At 43.4% G+C, this 18,460-nt stretch overlaps 1 protein-coding gene across 1 annotated transcript in view; it reads right to left on the reverse strand.

Moving 5' to 3' along the window:
- Positions 1–17,522, reverse strand: part of LOC137570647 (major facilitator superfamily domain-containing protein 8-like) — an 80,101-nt gene extending 62,579 nt beyond the window's left edge. The window contains exon 1 of the mRNA XM_068279346.1: positions 17,101–17,522. Within this exon, the coding sequence (XP_068135447.1) occupies positions 17,101–17,125 (25 nt within the window). The 5' untranslated portion in view covers positions 17,126–17,522. The remainder of the gene's footprint in view (positions 1–17,100) is intronic.
- Positions 17,523–18,460: the final 938 nt, after the last annotated feature.

The following is an 18,460-nucleotide window of genomic DNA, read 5'->3' on the forward strand; positions in this document are numbered from 1 at the left end:
GATCAGGGCTGGGGTCTGAGGGCGTTCTGAGGGTATGGGCGGGTGATTGAGTGCCCTAGGGGCAGATAGGGGTCTAATCTGATGGGTAGCAGTGACAGGTCTGAGGGCAATCTGAGCGTGTAGGTGGGTGATTGGGTGCCCGCAAGGGGCAGATTAGGGTCTGATCTGATGGGTAACAGTGACAGGTGGTGATAGGGGGTGATTGATGGGTAATTAGTGGGTGTTTAGAGGAGAGAATAGATGTAAACACTGCGCTTGGGTGGTGATCTGATGTCGGATCTGCAGGCGATCTATTGGTGTGGGTGGGTGATCAGATTGCCCGCAAGGGGCAGGTTAGGGGCTGATTGATGGGTGGCAGTGACAGGGGGTGATTGATGGGTGATTGACAGGTGATCAGGGGGGATAGATGCATACAGTACATGGGGGGGGGGGGTCTGGGGAGAATCTGAGGGGTGGGGGGTGATCAGGAGGGAGCTAGGGGCAGGGGGGGGGGGGGGATAAAAAAAAATAGCTTTGACAGATAGTGACAGGGAGTGATTGATGGGTGATTAGGTGTAAACATGGGTCTTGGGGGTGGGCAGGGGCGGGTCTGAGGGGTGCTGTGGGCGATCAGGGGGCAGGGGGGGGGGAAAATCAGTGTGCTTCGTGCAGACTAGGGTGGCTGCAGCCTGCCCTGGTGGTCCCTCGGACACTGGGACCACCAGGGCAGGAGGCAGCCTGTATAATACACTTTGTAAACATTACAAAGTGTATTATACACTTTGTATGCGGCGATCGTCGGGTTAACATCCCGCCGGCGCTTCCGTATGGCCGGCGGGATGTTGTGGCGGGTGAGCGGAGACAGGCGCCGGCGGTGGATCGCGTCACGGATGACGCGATCGCTCCGCCCATGCCCCTACAAGGACAATGCACACAGTGAAAAAAAACACTTGGAACAGGGAAAACGCTCCCAAAATCGTTTGCAAAATGCTACCACAAATCGCCAGCGATTGCGATAGCTCTTTTTACTGGGTTCCAGGCCCTAAACCAGTGATGGCTAACCTTGGCACTCCAGCTGTGGTGGAACTACAAGTCCCATGAGGCATTGCAATACTCTGACAGCTCTAAGCATAACTCGGGGAGGCAGAGGCATGATGGTATTTGTAGTTTTGTCACAGCTGGAGTGCCAAGGTTAGCCATCACTGCCCTAAACTGTTCACAGTTAGTGACCTTAGTGGCTATTGCAGCAAACGTGATGAAAATTCCCATTTTCCAGCAGAAGTCTTTAGTTAGTCCCAGTTTTTGACCTACGGTAGTCCCTCTGTCTTTCTTTTGTAGAACCTAGCTATGTCCGCTAGGTTCCTGAAACTAAATCTAGACAAAACGGAAATTATGATCTTCCCACCCCGGACATCCATCAACTTCCCAGATGTGCATGTCACTGTTAACCACACTACCATTCGCCCTACCTCTCAAGCCCGCTGTCTGGGTGTCACCCTGGACTCCGCACTCTCCTTCACTCCCCACATCCAAAACCTCACAAAGTCCTGCAACTTCCACCTTCGTAACATCTGTAAGATTCGCCCTTTCCTGACCTCTGCCACCACCAAACTCCTCACCCATGCCCTCATAATTTCCCGCCTTGACTACTGCAATGCCCTTCTGTCTGGTCTCCCTATGACCCGAACAGCCCCACTGCAGTCCATCATTAATGCAGCAGCCAGAATTATCCACTGCTTCCATCGCTCCACCACGGCGGATCCCCTCCTTGAACCCCTCCACTGGCTTCCTATCCAGTCCAGAATCAGATTCAAGATGCTGTGTCTGACCTACAAATCTGTCCACAAAACCTGTCCAACCTACATTTCCGATCTTACTCAGAGGTACACACCTAGCCGCTCACTCTGCTTTCACCCAGTCCCATGCATGCCTCCAGGACTTCTACCTCCACCCATTAGGGCAGCCCCCTCCTTCAACATCTTCAAGAAGGCCCTCAAAACTCACCTTTTCACTCTGGCCTACTACCCCTCACAAGTGCTCTAAACTCACAGCTGAACTCTGGTCCCCAACCTTTCGTGTCCTTAGCTCTCCCTCTAGATTGTAAGCCTTTGGGCAGGGTCCTCCTCATTTTGGGTCCTACCTGATCATGCACCTCCATTACTGTGAACCCATGCTATGCATCTGAGTGAACCTAACTTGACTAATCTCCATGCTCCCCTCCAGTGACTAAGCATTACCTTGTACTCATACTGTGCTGCAAGATCTGGTCTTTCTTGTATTCAGGTATTGTCATTTTGCTGTATGTCACCCCTAAATATTGTCTGTAACCTAAACTAATGTCCAGCGCTGCGTAATATGTTGGCGCTTTATTAATACAATAAATAAAGAATACAACTTGTACTAATAATCTCTGTTTCTTTGTTTTTAGCAGAAGGGATCAGACAGCCAATGTTTTTGTAGTCCCTGTACTATGCAGAGGTAGTGGTCAGCAAAAACATGGTGGTGTGTAGAGGGTTAATTTAATTTGGTCTTATCAGCATACAGATCAAAAGGCTAGAACCAAGATAGTAAGGAGATGCATGCACATGGCATGAGTAGAAAGCACATCTGAAAAGGCACCATCAATGCTAAAAATGACACACTGGCTGCCACCCAGATGAGATTCTTTTCCAGGGAAGGTCTTGCTTATTTAAGCAAGACATTGTCAAACCCATTTTGTTTGTATTACAACAGCAAGGCTCTGTGGTAAGAGAATAATATATATATATATATATATATATATATATATATATATATATATATATATATATATATATATATATATATATCTATATCTCTATATATATATATATATATATATATATATATATATCTCTATCTATCTATCTATATCTCTATCTATCTATCTATCTATCTATCTATCTATCTATCTATCTATCTATCTATCTATCTATCTATCTATCTATCTATCTATCTATCTATCTATCTATCTATCTATCTATCTATCTATCTATATATATATATATATATATATATATATATATATATACACACACATATATATATATATATATATATATATATATATATACATACATATACATACATACATACATACATATACACACACACACACAGTGGAGGAAATAATTATTTGACCCCTCACTGATTTTGTAAGTTTGTCCAATGACAAAGAAATGAAAAGTCTCAGAACAGTATCATTTCAATGGTAGGTTTATTTTAACAGTGGCAAATAGCACATCAAAAGGAAAATCGAAAAAATAACCTTAAATAAAAGATAGCAACTGATTTGCATTTCATTGAGTGAAATAAGTTTTTGAACCCTCTAACAATAAAAGACTTAATACGTAGTGGAAAAAACCTTGTTTGCAAGCACAGAGGTCAAACGTTTCTTGTAATTGATGATCAAGTTTGCAAACATTTTAGGAGGAATGTTGGTCCACTCCTCTCTGCAGATCATCTCTAAATCCCTAAGGTTTCGAGGCTGTCTCTGTGCAACTCTGAGCTTGAGCTCCCTCTATATGTTTTCTATTGGATTAAGGTCCGGAGACTGACTAGGCCACTCCATGACCTTAATGTGCTTCTTCTTGAGCCACTCCTTTGTTGCCTTTGCTGTATGTTTTGGGTTATTGTCGTGCTGGAACACCCATCCACGACCCATTTTCAGTTTCCTGGCAGAGGGAAGGAGGTTGTCATTCAGGATTTCATGATACATGGCTCCGTCCATTTTCCTGTTAATGCGATTAAGTTGTCCTGTGCCCAAAAACACCCCCAAAGCAAAATGTTTCCACCCCCATGCTTGACGGTGGGGACGGTGTTTTGGGGGTCATAGGCAGCATTTTTCTTCCTCCAAACACAGCGAGTTGAGTTAATGCCAAAGAGCTCTATTTTGGTCTCATCAGACCACAGCACCTTCTCCCAGTCACTCACAGAATCATTCAGGTGTTCATTGGCAAACTTCAGACGGGCCTGCACATGTGCCTTCTTGAGCAGGGGGACCTTGCGAGCCCTGCAGGATTTTAATCCATTGCGGTGTAATGTGTTTCCAATGGTTTTCTTGGTGACTGTGGTCCCTGCTAATTTGAGGTCATTCACTAACTCCTCCCGTGTAGTTCTAGGATGCTTTTTCACCTTTCTCAGAACCATTGACACCCCACGAGGTGAGATCTTGCGTGGAGCCCCAGAGCGAGGTCGATTGATGGTCATTTTGTGCTCCTTCCATTTTCGAACAATCGCACCAACAGTTGTCACCTTCTCTCCCAGCTTCTTGCTAATGGTTTTGTAGCCCATTCCAGCCTTGTGCAGGTCTACAATTTTGTCTCTGACATCCTTGGACAGCTCTTTGGTCTTTCCCATGTTGGAGAGTTTGGAGTCTGCTTGATTGATTGATTCTGTGGACAGGTGTCTTTAATACAGGTGACTGGTTAAGACAGGTGTCCTTAATGAGGGTGACTGAGTAGAAGTGTCTAACTACTCTGTGGGAGCCAGAACGCTTAATGGTTGGTAGGGGTTCAAAAACTTATTTCACTCAATGAAATGCAAATCAGTTGCTATCTTTATTTAAGGTTATTTTTTCGATTTTCTTTTTGATGTGCTATCTGCCACTGCTAAAATAAACCTACCATTGAAATGATACTGTTCTGAGACTTTTCATTTCTTTGTCATTGGACAAACTTACAAAATCAGTGAGGGGTCAAATAATTATTTCCTCCACTGTATATATATATATATATATATATATATATATATATATATATATATATATATATATATATATATATATATATATATATATATATATATATATATATATATATATATATATATATATATATATATATATATATATATATATATATACTCTTGGGTGCATGCAAAAAAATAAATAAATCCTTAATTATATCAAAATACATCTAACAAATCCTATACCAAACAACATGTAATCACAAACAAGAGGGTTACTTTTAAAACCAAGAGAAGAGAAGTGTAACACCATAGCTACCCACACCCTTATTCAGGAGGCTGCAGTCCTCCGCTCTGGCAAAAGTCCTATTTTTCAAGGTGCACTAATAAAGGTCCTGGTACTTATGTCCTATTGTGTAATGGCCTAATGGAAATTTCCATGGAGATGCACATATAGGAAAGATACATCCAGATCTATTGGGAGAGGCATATAAGCTGAAACTCTGATGTTCTTCCACAACATATAGTCAATCCCACTCGCAGATTGATAGCAGATATGCAAATAGATGGCATTCACGTAGCAGGTTGAGAAAGGTCAATATCATCAAAAGCAATCCTAGTCGCAGAGTGATGCAAGCAAAATGTCAATTCAGCTGCCAGGTTATGATGGTTATGTGACAATGTGACATGCAAAGTAATAAAAGATTGCAAGCAAGCAATTTAGCATAGCAGAGGCCCCGTTTGCAGTCCAGTCACTAGAAGTATTCAGAGTTTCACAAAGCTTTAACTGAAGCTTGTATAATTAGGCCATCATCCACAATGATAAGCCACAGCTTATCCACGGCCGTGGACAAGGCATGCGCGAGTTCATTTCTACATGTCCCCAGCAGAACAAAGCCGCTCATGCACAGCCTAGATGCACTCACCACAGCCAGAGGAAACCTGTTTGGCATGCTTTTGTTGAATAGAGGTATACTGCACTCGAATGGTGGGCTGTGGTAGGATCAGAGAAGCCTCCATCCCACTACTGAGGAAAATATCTATTTTTGCCCCCCTTATTTAGGTTCCCTTTATATCTAGTCCTCACTTTCCCTCTTGGTATTTCCAAACTGAAATTAACTTTTTTTTTGTAATGTACTTAGGAATAACTCAGAGAGACTATGACAGAGCATTTATTAATTATTTATTCAACATGGCTGGCAAAAATTCTTCATTACAACTTATTACACCTGTGAGTATTTTAAAATAAAAAACACATAAAATCAGGTACTTACCTCGGGAAGGGGAAGCCTCTGGATCCTAATGAGGCCTTCCCTATCCACCTCAGTCAGCCCGATCCAGCGCTGGCTCCCCAACAGCACATGGCCATAATATTTACTGTACATCGGAGCTCCTGCGCAGGCACAGTATCAGCTTCAAATTCAGGTGAGTTGGGAACTCCTATGTTAGCTCAATCCTCAGTCAGGAGAGCTAAATAACGCTGGTGCTCCTCCAAGCAGGTTCACCACCCCTGCTTCAAACAGTGATACTAGATACGTTAGAAGGAGGCACTCCACAGGTAGGAACTTGCGTTCAAGTTTAATAGCAATATCAGTACAGTACAGTACAGTACATGTTATGGGCTCCGTCCTTCATCAGGGTGAATGGTGGAGCCTCTAACAAGTAGTGTACTGACATTGCTATTAAACTTGAATGCAAGTTCCTGCCTGTGGAGTGCCTTTCTCTTATTGTATACAGTATCAGCTTCCCCTTGGCCCCGGGATAAATAGCTGAGCTCAATCGGGTCTGCTACACTGCACAGACGGCTCTCACTTGCACAGTAGAGCAGACCCGATCAGGCTCAGCTATTTCCACCGGAGCCCAAGGAGAAGCCTATACTGCGCCTGAGCAGGGCTCCCAACGAGCAGCAACAAGCGGATCTTTAGGGGTCTCAGCGCTGGATCCACTCTGGAGCCGGAGGACAGGGGAAACCTCTTTAGGGTCCTGAGGCGCGTACTCCACAGGGACTTTTTTTTCCCTTCAGGTACACTATTACATTTTAAACACTTGCTTTGTATGCCCTTCAAATAACTTGCTGCTTGAAAGTTACCTCAGATTTCCCCATTAAAAACACTGAGCATGCAAAGTCACCAGAGACTGAAATAACAAGCGTATCCAATTTGATCTTAAGAGGCTTTGCACACTAATCAACACAAACAAGTAGCACTAATGAGTTTTAAAGTGGTATTAAAACAAAGCAGGGATGGTTCAAGTTTGTTGTGGTATTGTAGCAAATTCAAAAAGGTCACAGATAAACTCCTACACATTCTAGACAGAAAACAGCCAAAGCAGCGGTTCCGGGATGTCTTGGCAAAGAATCCAGTGTATGTAACAGGTGACCCACAAGATCACTTAAAGATAAGGAACACCAACAGGAACAGCATACGTTACTCAAGGGACATCTCTATAGGAGGTTATGCCAAGAGCTGTCACCCTAGGGATCAATTCCCATTACCTATGGGTGACAGTAAGTGTGTATGCGTGCACCTAAGGGATGGTTCACACCACTGGTGAAGTAGGCAGATTTCACACTGGTGAAGTAGGCAGCAATTGAAAAATCATACACAATACCAGTATAAAATATTTTTTACTAATGGGGCCTGGTCATGTCTATGGCTTGGTTTATACTAACAGTAGGCACTGACAAAGCACTTCCCAAATATCTAGGCCAGAGGTGGCCACACTTTTTTAGCTTGAGAACTACTTTGAAAATTATGAACTGTAAAATGATCTGCCAGGTAGAATCTATGTACAAATGCAAGCCACAACTGCAGTACATGAGCGATTACCACTAACCACCAGTCAATTAGATGCAGATCATAGAGTACTCCGCAGTAAGCCAAATAGAATATTGCTTGAGCAAATAGAGACACAATATCATGCTTACAATATAATGCTCAGAGTCTTGCAAAATTATAATAGCACATAATGCTTGTAAATGTACTGCTCCCCACCTTGCAACATCACAATCCGCCACACTGCTGTGCAAAACTTCAAAACAGAACAGCATATTGCACTAAAGCTCATCCATGTCAAAGACAGAGCACAACACATACATCGCTCAGGTGGGCAGTGTGGGATCTACCCAGAAGTCCCTTGCAATCTACCAGAAGAAAACCATCTACATTGTGGTCATGGAAGAGGCTAGTTTACTAGTTCACAGTAGTGAGAGGAATGAAGATCACCAGCTTTATTTAATTCTGCCAAGCAGTGGGCAGCTAAAGCCAATGAAAATCTGGATGCCTAAAATGGGAAATAAAAACTTAAGAAGCTAGTATACTACTCCCTCTGTATAAATCACTTGAGAGGCAACATCTGGTGATCACAAAGTTTGATTGAAAAAGGATTTAAAGATCAGCAAACTGGGCCTTTCAGTGACATGCTAGATTCTCTTGAGACAACCCCAGACAGCTGCCTCAGACACAGTGGGGTGCGAAAGTTTGGGCAACCTTGTTAATCATCATGATTTTCCTGTATAAATCGTTGGTTGTTACGATAAAAAAGGTCAGTTTCTTGCAATTGATGACCAAGTTTGCACACATTTTAGGAGGAATGTTGGTCCACTCCTCTTTGCAGATCATCTCTAAATCCCTAAGGTTTCGAGGTTGTCTCTGTGCAACTCTGAGCTTGAGCTCCCTCCATAGGTTTTCTATTGGATTAAGGTCCGGAGACTGACTAGGCCACTCCATGACCTTAATGTGCTTCTTCTTGAACCACTCCTTTGTTGCCTTTGCTGTAGGTTTTGGGTCATTGTCATGCTGGAACACCCATCCACGACCCATTTTCAGTTTCCTGGCAGAGGGAAGGAGGTTGTCGTTCAGGATTTCACGATACATGGCTCCGTCCTATTTCCCATTAATGCGATTAAGTTGTCCTGTGCCCTTAGCAGAAAAACACCCCCAAAGCAAAATATTTCCACCCCCATGCTTGACGGTGGGGACGGTGTTTTGGGGGTCATAGGCAGCATTTTTCTTCCTCCAAACACAGCGAGTTGAGTTAATGCCAAAGAGCTCTATTTTGGTCTCATCAGACCACAGCACCTTCTCCCAGTCACTCACAGAATCATTCAGGTGTTCATTGGAAAACTTCAGACGGGCCTGCACATGTGCCTTCTTGAGCAGGGGGACCTTGCGAGCCCTGCAGGATTTTAATCCATTGCGGTGTAATGTGTTTCCAATGGTTTTCTTGGTGACTGTGGTCCCTGCTAATTTGAGGTCATTCACTAACTCCTCCCGTGTAGTTCTAGGATGCTTTTTCACCTTTCTCAGAACCATTGACACCCCACGAGGTGAGATCTTGTGTGGAGCCCCAGAGCGAGGTCGATTGATGGTCATTTTGTGCTCCTTCCATTTTCGAACAATCGCACCAACAGTTGTCACCTTCTCTCCCAGCTTCTTGCTAATGGTTTTGAAGCCCGTTCCAGCCTTGTGCAGGTCTACAATTTTGTCTCTGACATCCTTGGACAGCTTTTTGGTCTTTCCCGTGTTGGAGAGTTTGGAGTCTGCTTGATTGATTGATTCTGTGGACAGGTGTCTTTTATACAGGTGACTAGTTAAGACAGGTGTCCATAATGAGGGTGACTAATTGAGTAGAAGTGTCTAACCACTCTGTGGGTTCAAAAACTTATTTCACTCAATGAAATGCAAATCAGTTGCTATCTTTTATTTAAGGTTATTTTTTCGATTTTCCTTTTGATGTGCTATCTGCCACTGTTAAAATAAACCTACCATTGAAATGATACTGTTCTGAGACTTCATTTCTTTGTCATTGGACAAACTTACAAAATCAGTGAGGGGTCAAATAATTATTTCCTCCACTGTATAGAACTAATTATTGGAACTTAAATTGGCTTGGTAAGCTCAGTGACCCCTGACCTACATACGCAGGTGAATCCAGTTATGAGAAAGAGTATTTAAGGGGGTCAATTGTAAAAGTTTCCATTCTCTTAATTTTCTCTGAAGAGCAGCAACATGGGGGTCTCAAAACAACTCTCAAATGACCTGAAGACAAAGATTGTTCACCATCATGGTTTAGGGGAAGGATACAGAAAGATGTCTCAGAAATGTCAGCTGTCTGTTTCCACAGTTATGGAACATATTGAGGAAATGGAAGACCACAGGCTCAGTTCAAGTTAAGGCTCAAAGTGGCAGACCAAGAAAAATCTTGGATAGACAGAAGCAACGAATGGTAAGAATAGTCAGAGTCAACCCACAGACCAGCACCAAAGACCTACAACATCATCTTGCTGCAGATGGAGTCACTGTGCATCGTTCAACCATTCAACGCACTTTACTCAAGGAGATGGTGTATGCGAGAGTGATGCAGAGGAAGCCTTTTCTCCGCCCACAGCACAAACAGAGATGCTTGAGGTATGCTAAAGCACATTTCGACAAGCCAGCTTCATTTTGGAATAAGGTGCTGTGGACTAATGAAACTAAAATTGAGTTATTTGGGCATAACAAGGGGTGTTATGCATAGAGGAAAAAGAACACAGCACTAAGAAAGACATCTGCTAACTACAGTAAAATATGGTGGCGGTTCCATTATGTTGTGGGGCTGTGTGGACAGTGCAGGGACTGGGAATCTTGTCAAAATTGAGGGATGCACTCAGTATCAGCAGATTTTGGAGACTAATGTCCAGGAATCAGTGACAAAGCTGAAGCTGCTCCACGGCTGAATCTTTTAACAAGACAACGATCCTAAATACTGCTCAAAATCCACTAAGGCGTTCATGCAGAGGAACAAGTATAACGTTCTGAAATGGCCATCTCAGTCCCCAGACCTGAATATAATTGAAAATCTGTGGTGTGAGTTAAAGAGAGCTGTCCATGCTCGGAAGCCATCAAACCTGAATGAACTAGAGATGTTTTGTAAAGAGGAATGGTCCAAAATACCTTCAACCAGAATCTCATTGGAACCTACAGGAAGCGTTTAGAGGCTGCAATTTCTGCAAAAGGAGGATCTAGTAAATAGATTTTTTTTTTAAACAATTATTGCACACTTTCTGTAAATCCAATAAACTTTATTTCACTTCTCAAATATCACTGTATGTGTCTCCTATATGATATATTTAAGTGACATTTTTTATTGTAACAACCAACGATTTATACAGGAAAATCATGATTAACAAGGTTGCCCAAACTTTCGCACCTCACTGTATGTTCAGTTTAGCACATGTGTAAGGCTTCTGACTATTTAGATGAACACAAACTGAAATGGCAAAGTCAGTAAAACTAAAGATTATGTCTGAGTTTACTATTATTTTACTTCATAATCTGTGCACCAAATTATCCATGCAGGAAGTTGGATGAGAATAAGATGAAATCTATTGACAACTTTAACTTTGAGGCCAGTTTTACATTATACCGATGTGATCACTGCACTTATCCTTCTCTTCATATGACCCTGAGCCACGGTGTGGCAACAGGGTCACATGCATAGGCCCGCCCTTGTTCAGTGATGTGCTCCCTGGGCAGGAAGTGGAACTTGGATTCCCATTGGTCCACACAGGGACGGATCTAGGGGGGGGGGGGGGGGGGCAGGCGGGTCTCTTGCCCCAGGCGCAGTTTGTTGAATTTATAAAAAGGGGACAAAATTGGCATGGGGCATGGCAGTTTAGGCGCCAAAACCTGACCTTTAGGCGCCAAAACCTGACCTTGCCCCAGGCGCAACTTGGTCTAGATCCGTCCCTGGGTCCACACATGCGCGCCACACCGTGCTCCGTTGTTTACTCTTACTGCGTTGCTTGCGGTAACACACTGCAGCCCTTATGTCGGATCGGATACTTCCAGCGCACACCAGAACAGACCACTTTAGGTGTAAAAGTCTCCATAGACTTTCATTGCTTTTGCGGCCCCTTGCAGTAAAACAGGGTAATGAATTGTAGGCTTCACCTGCAAGTGTAAAAGGGGCCCGAAGAGTCAGATTACCAGCTGAGTAGCCAGTGGAATTGCAGATAATGGGGTGTGGCACAACCTTTCCCTCAAGTAGCAGAAGATAATTGGTCACTTATAGAAATGGTTAGACATGGGCAATGAGATACCAATAATGTCAGCTTGCATGCAAACTGTATGCAGCTTGGAATAGGGCCAGGTAATACAGAATAGATATCAGTTTTGCTAAATGGGAAGTGGCCCTGTCAATCAAAATCACTCCCCTTACCTTCCCATGGAGATAACTACTAGAGGGGATAGGATGTAGTGACCATCTCATGAGGTGCAGATGAAGGACTAGCACTGCTCTCCCAGCGATGAAAAGATGAAGACAACTGCAAAATTATAAAAAAGGAGTTGGAACCAGTCGCAGTCTTCTTGGGAATTAGGGATATGCAAATAACTGATACAGATGTTGTGCTAATTTTTAAATAAACTGATGTGGCTTGAAAATGGAACGATTGAATAAAGCCACTGCAGGACTTGACTTGTTAATTTTCAAACTACATAATTTTGTATAAAATCTGCTTTAAGTCATAATTAATTGCATCTCACTGACCATAGGGATAGGGGTATGTGCCTTTCCCCATAAAGGTCCATGTAGTAGTGTTGCTGTTCTGTTTCAAGTTTCACCTTTAAACCCAAATGCTATGTAGAATAACCACCATATTCATACACAATTCTAACTGAAAACTACTAATGAACAAGGAAGATGTTTCTGCTGTCTATCAATTCAGGTAGAGCAACCTGGCAGCCAGTGAACAATCCCTATAGTGGCTCACCACCTCCACACAGAGATTGAAATGAGGAGCAGGATGAGGAGGCACTCAACAGGTTAAACTTGCATGGATTAGTGTAATGACTGCACTCTAACTGCTAGCCATTACTGGCAGAATGGGCATGTAGTGGCACAGTTGAAATGGCAAGTGATTAACCACAAGCCTAGATCCAATAGGGAGGAGGGAAGTTTTTCAGGAAGTGAGGTGAATTTGGAAACCGAGTTGTTTAGCCTCTAGGGAATTGAATGAGATGTTTAGTCATGAATGATTTCTAGAATATGCATTTACTTATTTTCTTATTCAGGTTGTTTATAATATTTGATGTGTATGGGTCCAGCGCCATTTCTTGGGCAGAGCGACCGCCCTGGGCGCAGATCAGCAAGTAGAAGAAGAGGGGCGCAGGTAGAAGGACATAACAGTTAGGAAGCTGGTAACGTTGCAGCCAAATGGAAGGAGACGATCACCAGCGCGATCACCTTCCTTGACTCCTCCTGGGCTGCCTGCGTCAGACGTCAAGTCATCATCATGTCACCACCACGTGATGACACTTGATGTCTTGTAGCGGTACTGCAGGTTGTCAGTGCACAGCCCCCATGGAGGAGTCGGTTTTCCGGGCTCTCGTCGCCTGTGTGTTTTCCTGGATGAGCGGCTGGTCACTATTAACCCCCCTGGCGGTATAAAAAATTCCGCCAGGAGGGAGCGCAGCAGTTTTTTTTTAAAAAAAATTTCTTATATCCAATAGCTGCTGCTCAGCGGCATCCCCCGCCCGCTTCGATCAGGAAATCCCGTTCAAACAACGGGATTTCCTGGAGGGCTTCCCCTGTCCCCATGGCGACGGGGCGGGATGACGTCACCGACATCGGGACGTCATTGAGAGTCCCGAACCACCCCTCAGCGCTGCCTGGCACTGATTGGCCAGGCAGCGCACGGGGTTAGGGGGGGGGGGGGCGCGACGGATAGCGGCGATCGAGCGCGGGGCGGCGGCGATCGGTGTGCTGACGCAGCTAGCAAAGTGCTAGCTGCGTCCAGCAAAAAAAAAAATTAAACAAATCGGCCCAGCAGGGCCAGAGAAAACCTCCTGCGCGACTTTACCGCCAAGGAGGTTAAAGAGACACTGAAGCAAGTAAAAAAACTCTCTTCTTCTCTTATATTCAGCAGAGGCATGTGTGCCCCTGCTAAAACGCCGCTATCCCACGGCTGAACGGGGGTCCTTACCCCCCCAATTCCCCTCTGCAAAATCTACGACCAACTTGGTCGTAGATTTTGCTTCTCCTAGAGGCACGGCTAATGGCTGCAGCCCTGCCTCACAGCGCGTCTATCAGCGGCGCAATGCCGCCTCTCCCCCGCCCCTCTCAGCGAAGGAAGACTGAGAGGGGCGGGGAAGAGGCGGAGATACGCGCTGACAGACGCGCGTGAGGCAGGGCTGCAGCGGTTAGCCCTGCCTCTATGCAGAAGAGATCCCCGGCGAGGACGGAGGGGATTTGGGGGGTAAGGGACCCCCGTTGTGCGGCGCTATAGCGGCGGTTTAGCAGGGGCACACATGCCCCTGCTGAATATAAGAGAAGAAGCGAGTTTTACACTCGCTTCAGATTCTCTTTAAGTAGGCAGATCTACTTGTGACCTGTGGCTGTCCCTAAACAGTAAGGGTTCACGTGTGTGTGTGTGTGTGTGTGTGTGTGTGTGTGTGTGTGTGTGTGTGTGTGTGTGTGTGTGTGTGTGTGTGTGTGTGTGTGTGTGTGTGTGTGTGTGTGTGTGTGTGTGTGTGTGTGTGTGTGTGTGTGTGTGTGTGTGTGTGTGTGTGTGTGTGTGTGTGTGTGTGTGTGTGTGTGTGTGTGTTCACAATTTTTACACCCTCGCCCTGGGTGCAGTTTAGCCTAGAAACTGCCCTGTATGGGTCCATTAGCTCAAGAGAGGGGTGTAATGTGCAGCATTTTGGCTTCAAAAGACTTCTGCAGTATGTAAATAAACCTGACTTGCAGGGAGCACTCTGGATCCTGTGCGTTTTGCTACACACTGCAAAATGCACTTGCTGGTCCACACACTCTGTCAATTAAATCCTTTCATTCAATACAAACACATGACAAGATGGACACTGCCGCACAGGTCATTGTAGTTAATGGCATATTCTCTGCATTCCACCTTTGTATTTCTTTCTTAGATTTTAAATCTGATAGCTTTCTGCTTTTTCCTGCACAGCGCCTGCATCCCCGATTCCAATGTTTACCCACAATCTGAAAAATCACAAATGAATGCAGAATATTGCATGCAGAAAAAAGCAATAGAGCACCGCAAACCCAAAATACAGCCACAAAATTGAGACAAGTCTGCTCCCTATCTGTGTTATGTAGTTAAAGGAATACTATCGATTCACATATTTTTTTCAATTGACACAGGAATTGTTTGGGAAGTGCTGCAGTGCTAAGTACTGTTGTATACATTTTAGTAGCAACTTCATTGTTTACTGTTAGCAAAATACTTTCAAACTTTACTGACAAACTGATGGCTGACTGAGCCATGAGTAGAGGGGAAATTCCCCTCACACTTGATCAGTTAACTATATGTAGCTCTGTGTGTGACAGAGAGAACAGCTGCAGCTCCTGTGTCCTGTGCTTCTGACTGAGGTGTCTGAAGAGAGCAGAGGAAATGTAACTAATTGTCACAGCTTTTCATATGGTTTTTGCTTTCAGAGTTTGATATGTTTGATATTTGCTTTCTGTAGTCTGATATGCAACTCTGGCTGTGCATTGAAGCAGACACCCCATCTGCAATTGATTTGTCCCAATATAGCTAAATCCTACCCTCAATAAATTACAGCTTTTGCCTCTGATATTTAACATGAAAAGTAGGAAAATGTTTACACAGCTACTTAGACATTATTTGCACACTTATGTCATTTTAGAACACTTGGGTATCGATAGTATTCCTTTAAATTATGTTAAGTACAGCAGACAATACAATGGACCTCAAGAACAGTACATCCATACCAGTTAGATTTGCTACTGTGCTAGCTGGGTCTGTTGCAGTCTGAACCAAGCCTTGCTGTATTCCGTTTCAGGAATATTGGCATTTCCATATATATATCCTATTCTTTATATGGAATTTCAATATGTGAAAAAAATCTAAACGTTGACATTGGTAGCAACAGCTGTTAGGAAGGCTAGGATCAAACGGGATCAATTTTGTTCAGTACTGATCTGAAATTCAATCACAATCACAATATGATGTTATGGTCGCGCGTTAGAAAGTCTAATAACGCTGGTTAGCGCAGTGATAAGTCTATGCGACGTTTACAGTGCGATGTTAGCGTTGCGGTATGGTAACACACTGCTGCAGTGCGTCATCCCTAAATACAAACGTTAACAGATACAGGGATGCATACTTTTCATAACCTGTATGCTTCACTGTACCTACTATATGCAACGGCAATGGTAATGTGCGTTATGACTTTTTTGATCGTTGTAATTTTGCATTGTGACGTTAGCGTCGCACCACAACGCAATGTCCCACTGTGAACCTAGCCTAAATGGTTCTATATCAAAACATGGAACTCCAATAAAAAAAAATAAAAATCAAGGCAGATCGACAGGACAAAACGATAATATCCAATCTGCTCCTGATCAAGAACAGGATCAATTTTGTTCAGTACTGATCTGAAATTCAATCCCATCCTCAATGGAAAGCAGATCAGACAAGATGGAAATTATCGATTCAACTGTCAATCTGACATGTCTGTCGTGTGTACCAGGCAATACACAAAAAAAAAGTAATGTCCACATCCACGTGTGAACATTTTACAAAGCTATTTCTAGTTTTATTTAAACCTGTTTTATCCACAAACATACACCCAAAGAACTACTCAGACTAGAGATTTAACTGAGCACTATAAATAGCAGTTATAAGGTGCAAATTGCTATAATCCTAGGAGGCAAACTTATTTACCATAGCGATATCAATAAGGGCCCGTTTCCACTAGGGCGAATTCGCATGCGTGGCCTGCATGCGAATTCGCATAGGCAATGAAAGTGGATGGGACTGTTTCCACTTGTCATTGTTTTCTTGCGTTTTTCTGTGCAGGATTTTTCTGCACGGTAGGGCCTGCAGAATTCGCCTGCGTGAGGAATGCAGGCGAATTGCAGCCCATGTATTTAATAGGGAAAACGCACGTGCGTTTTTTGCCGCGAATTCGCATGAAAAGTAATACAAATTGAGTCAGGCAGTGACATGGTTAAATTCGCATAGACCCTGCCTATGCGAAATCGCATGCGAATTCGCGGCAAAAAACGCACGCGGAATCGCATCCGCATGCGATTTAGTCAGCGGTGGAATCCCAGGGATTCGCACTGCACTAGTGGAAACGAGCCCTAAGACAAGTGCTATTAACCTATCTGCTGTACTGTAGCTCTCTTTGTCAAAAGTAGGATAACAAATTTGTCCTGGAAATTTACCCAAGTCATTCATTGTAAAACATTAGCTAATCTTATTTTTGATAACTTTCTGTAGCATATTTGCCAGTCTCATGATCTTTCCAGAGTTATGAGACCTGCCTATTTAGCAACCACCTGTTAAAGTCCATATTCACTGATTCATGATGAAATGCAGACTATTTTATAGTTGTCTAATAAACAAGCTAGGCCATGCAAATAAAAAGTACATTATATTTATCTTACTGTCATTATCTGCCTGGTGATCCATGTGCACTGTCTTTCAGATGATTTTTCAGCTAATTATCAGGATATCTTATTCGTTTTCATCATCTTCTAGGCTATCCCAGCACCTCCTTTCTTTTCTATTATATAAGCTGCATTTATTACCTAGCATCTATATAAAAATAGTCTTCAGCTTCCCATATGTCTGATTTTCTGTATGCACCTTCCTTAGCAATGCTAAGCAGTTCCACTTATCGTATCAGGTACTTTAGATGCAGTCTTGCACACGGTTACCAGGTTACAAGCTCACTGTGTAATTGCCCTAGTCTCCCTAATTATTATTAATTAATGACACTGTATAAACCTCGCAAGCCACAATGCTTCTCAGCTAGCTCCCAGCCTCCCACCCACAGTCCCACTGTGCTCTGTCTGGCTGCATCTGATCCTTGTGGCCGTCTGTCATGTGACACTGGCCCCGCCCACTTCCCTATTTCCATTCCATTTCTCCCCGTGAGTTCCAGCAGAAGGCTCCTTACGAACAAGGATAACTTTATTATACAGGAGACAATACAAATCACAGCGTTGCAGAGACCTGTTCTCGTCCTCAGTAGGGCGGTATATACTCAATACTACACTGTGGACTGATATGTGAATACAAACGTGTAAACGTGTAGCATCGTTTATTCAAAGGAAAGGGGGGAGGAAAAGTATTTCTGCAGTACCTGTCTCCAGGCAGAGATTTAAGAATACGACATGATAATAGTTTAGTAATCAAAATAGAGCCATGACTGAGATGCTAATTTTCCAGTCTTGCTGCAAATAGTATGCAAATTAAAAGTAGGTCAAATTTAAAACAAAAAGGGGTCTGAATTTGGCACAGTTGTATGCTATTCTGAAACAACTCATAAAATAAGCAGTTTATTGATTATCTTGGGATGGTCAATGAAATGCTAATAATTCTGAGTTGATGCAGATTTTATTCTAATTTTAATGGAAATTTATACAGCTTGAAAATGGGTGCCTCAGATCTTGCCGTGGCTTCATTTCAGAGGTACATTTTCAAGCTGCCTAAATATGCATTAAAATTAGCAGAATATCTACTTCAAACTTGGAATTATTTTCATCGTCTCTAATCATTTCTGAATAGCAATGCTGAAGTAACATTTTTATTTACTTTTAGCTCATCAAAAAACTTCAGTGTTAAGAGGATACTGAGTGAAGGTCCGCTACAACAGCCAGTATCCAGCAGCAATCAAAGCAGAGAGGTTAGTGGCATGCAGCAGGAAGCTGGAGCATATGTGAGCTGCCAAGGTTTAGCAGAAAAATCCTTAAAGAGAATCTGTAACGAAAAAAAATAAATCCCCTGTTGGGTACTTACCTC

The sequence above is a fragment of the Hyperolius riggenbachi genome, chromosome 4 (assembly GCF_040937935.1).
Source record: "Hyperolius riggenbachi isolate aHypRig1 chromosome 4, aHypRig1.pri, whole genome shotgun sequence".
Lineage (NCBI taxonomy): Eukaryota > Metazoa > Chordata > Amphibia > Anura > Hyperoliidae > Hyperolius > Hyperolius riggenbachi.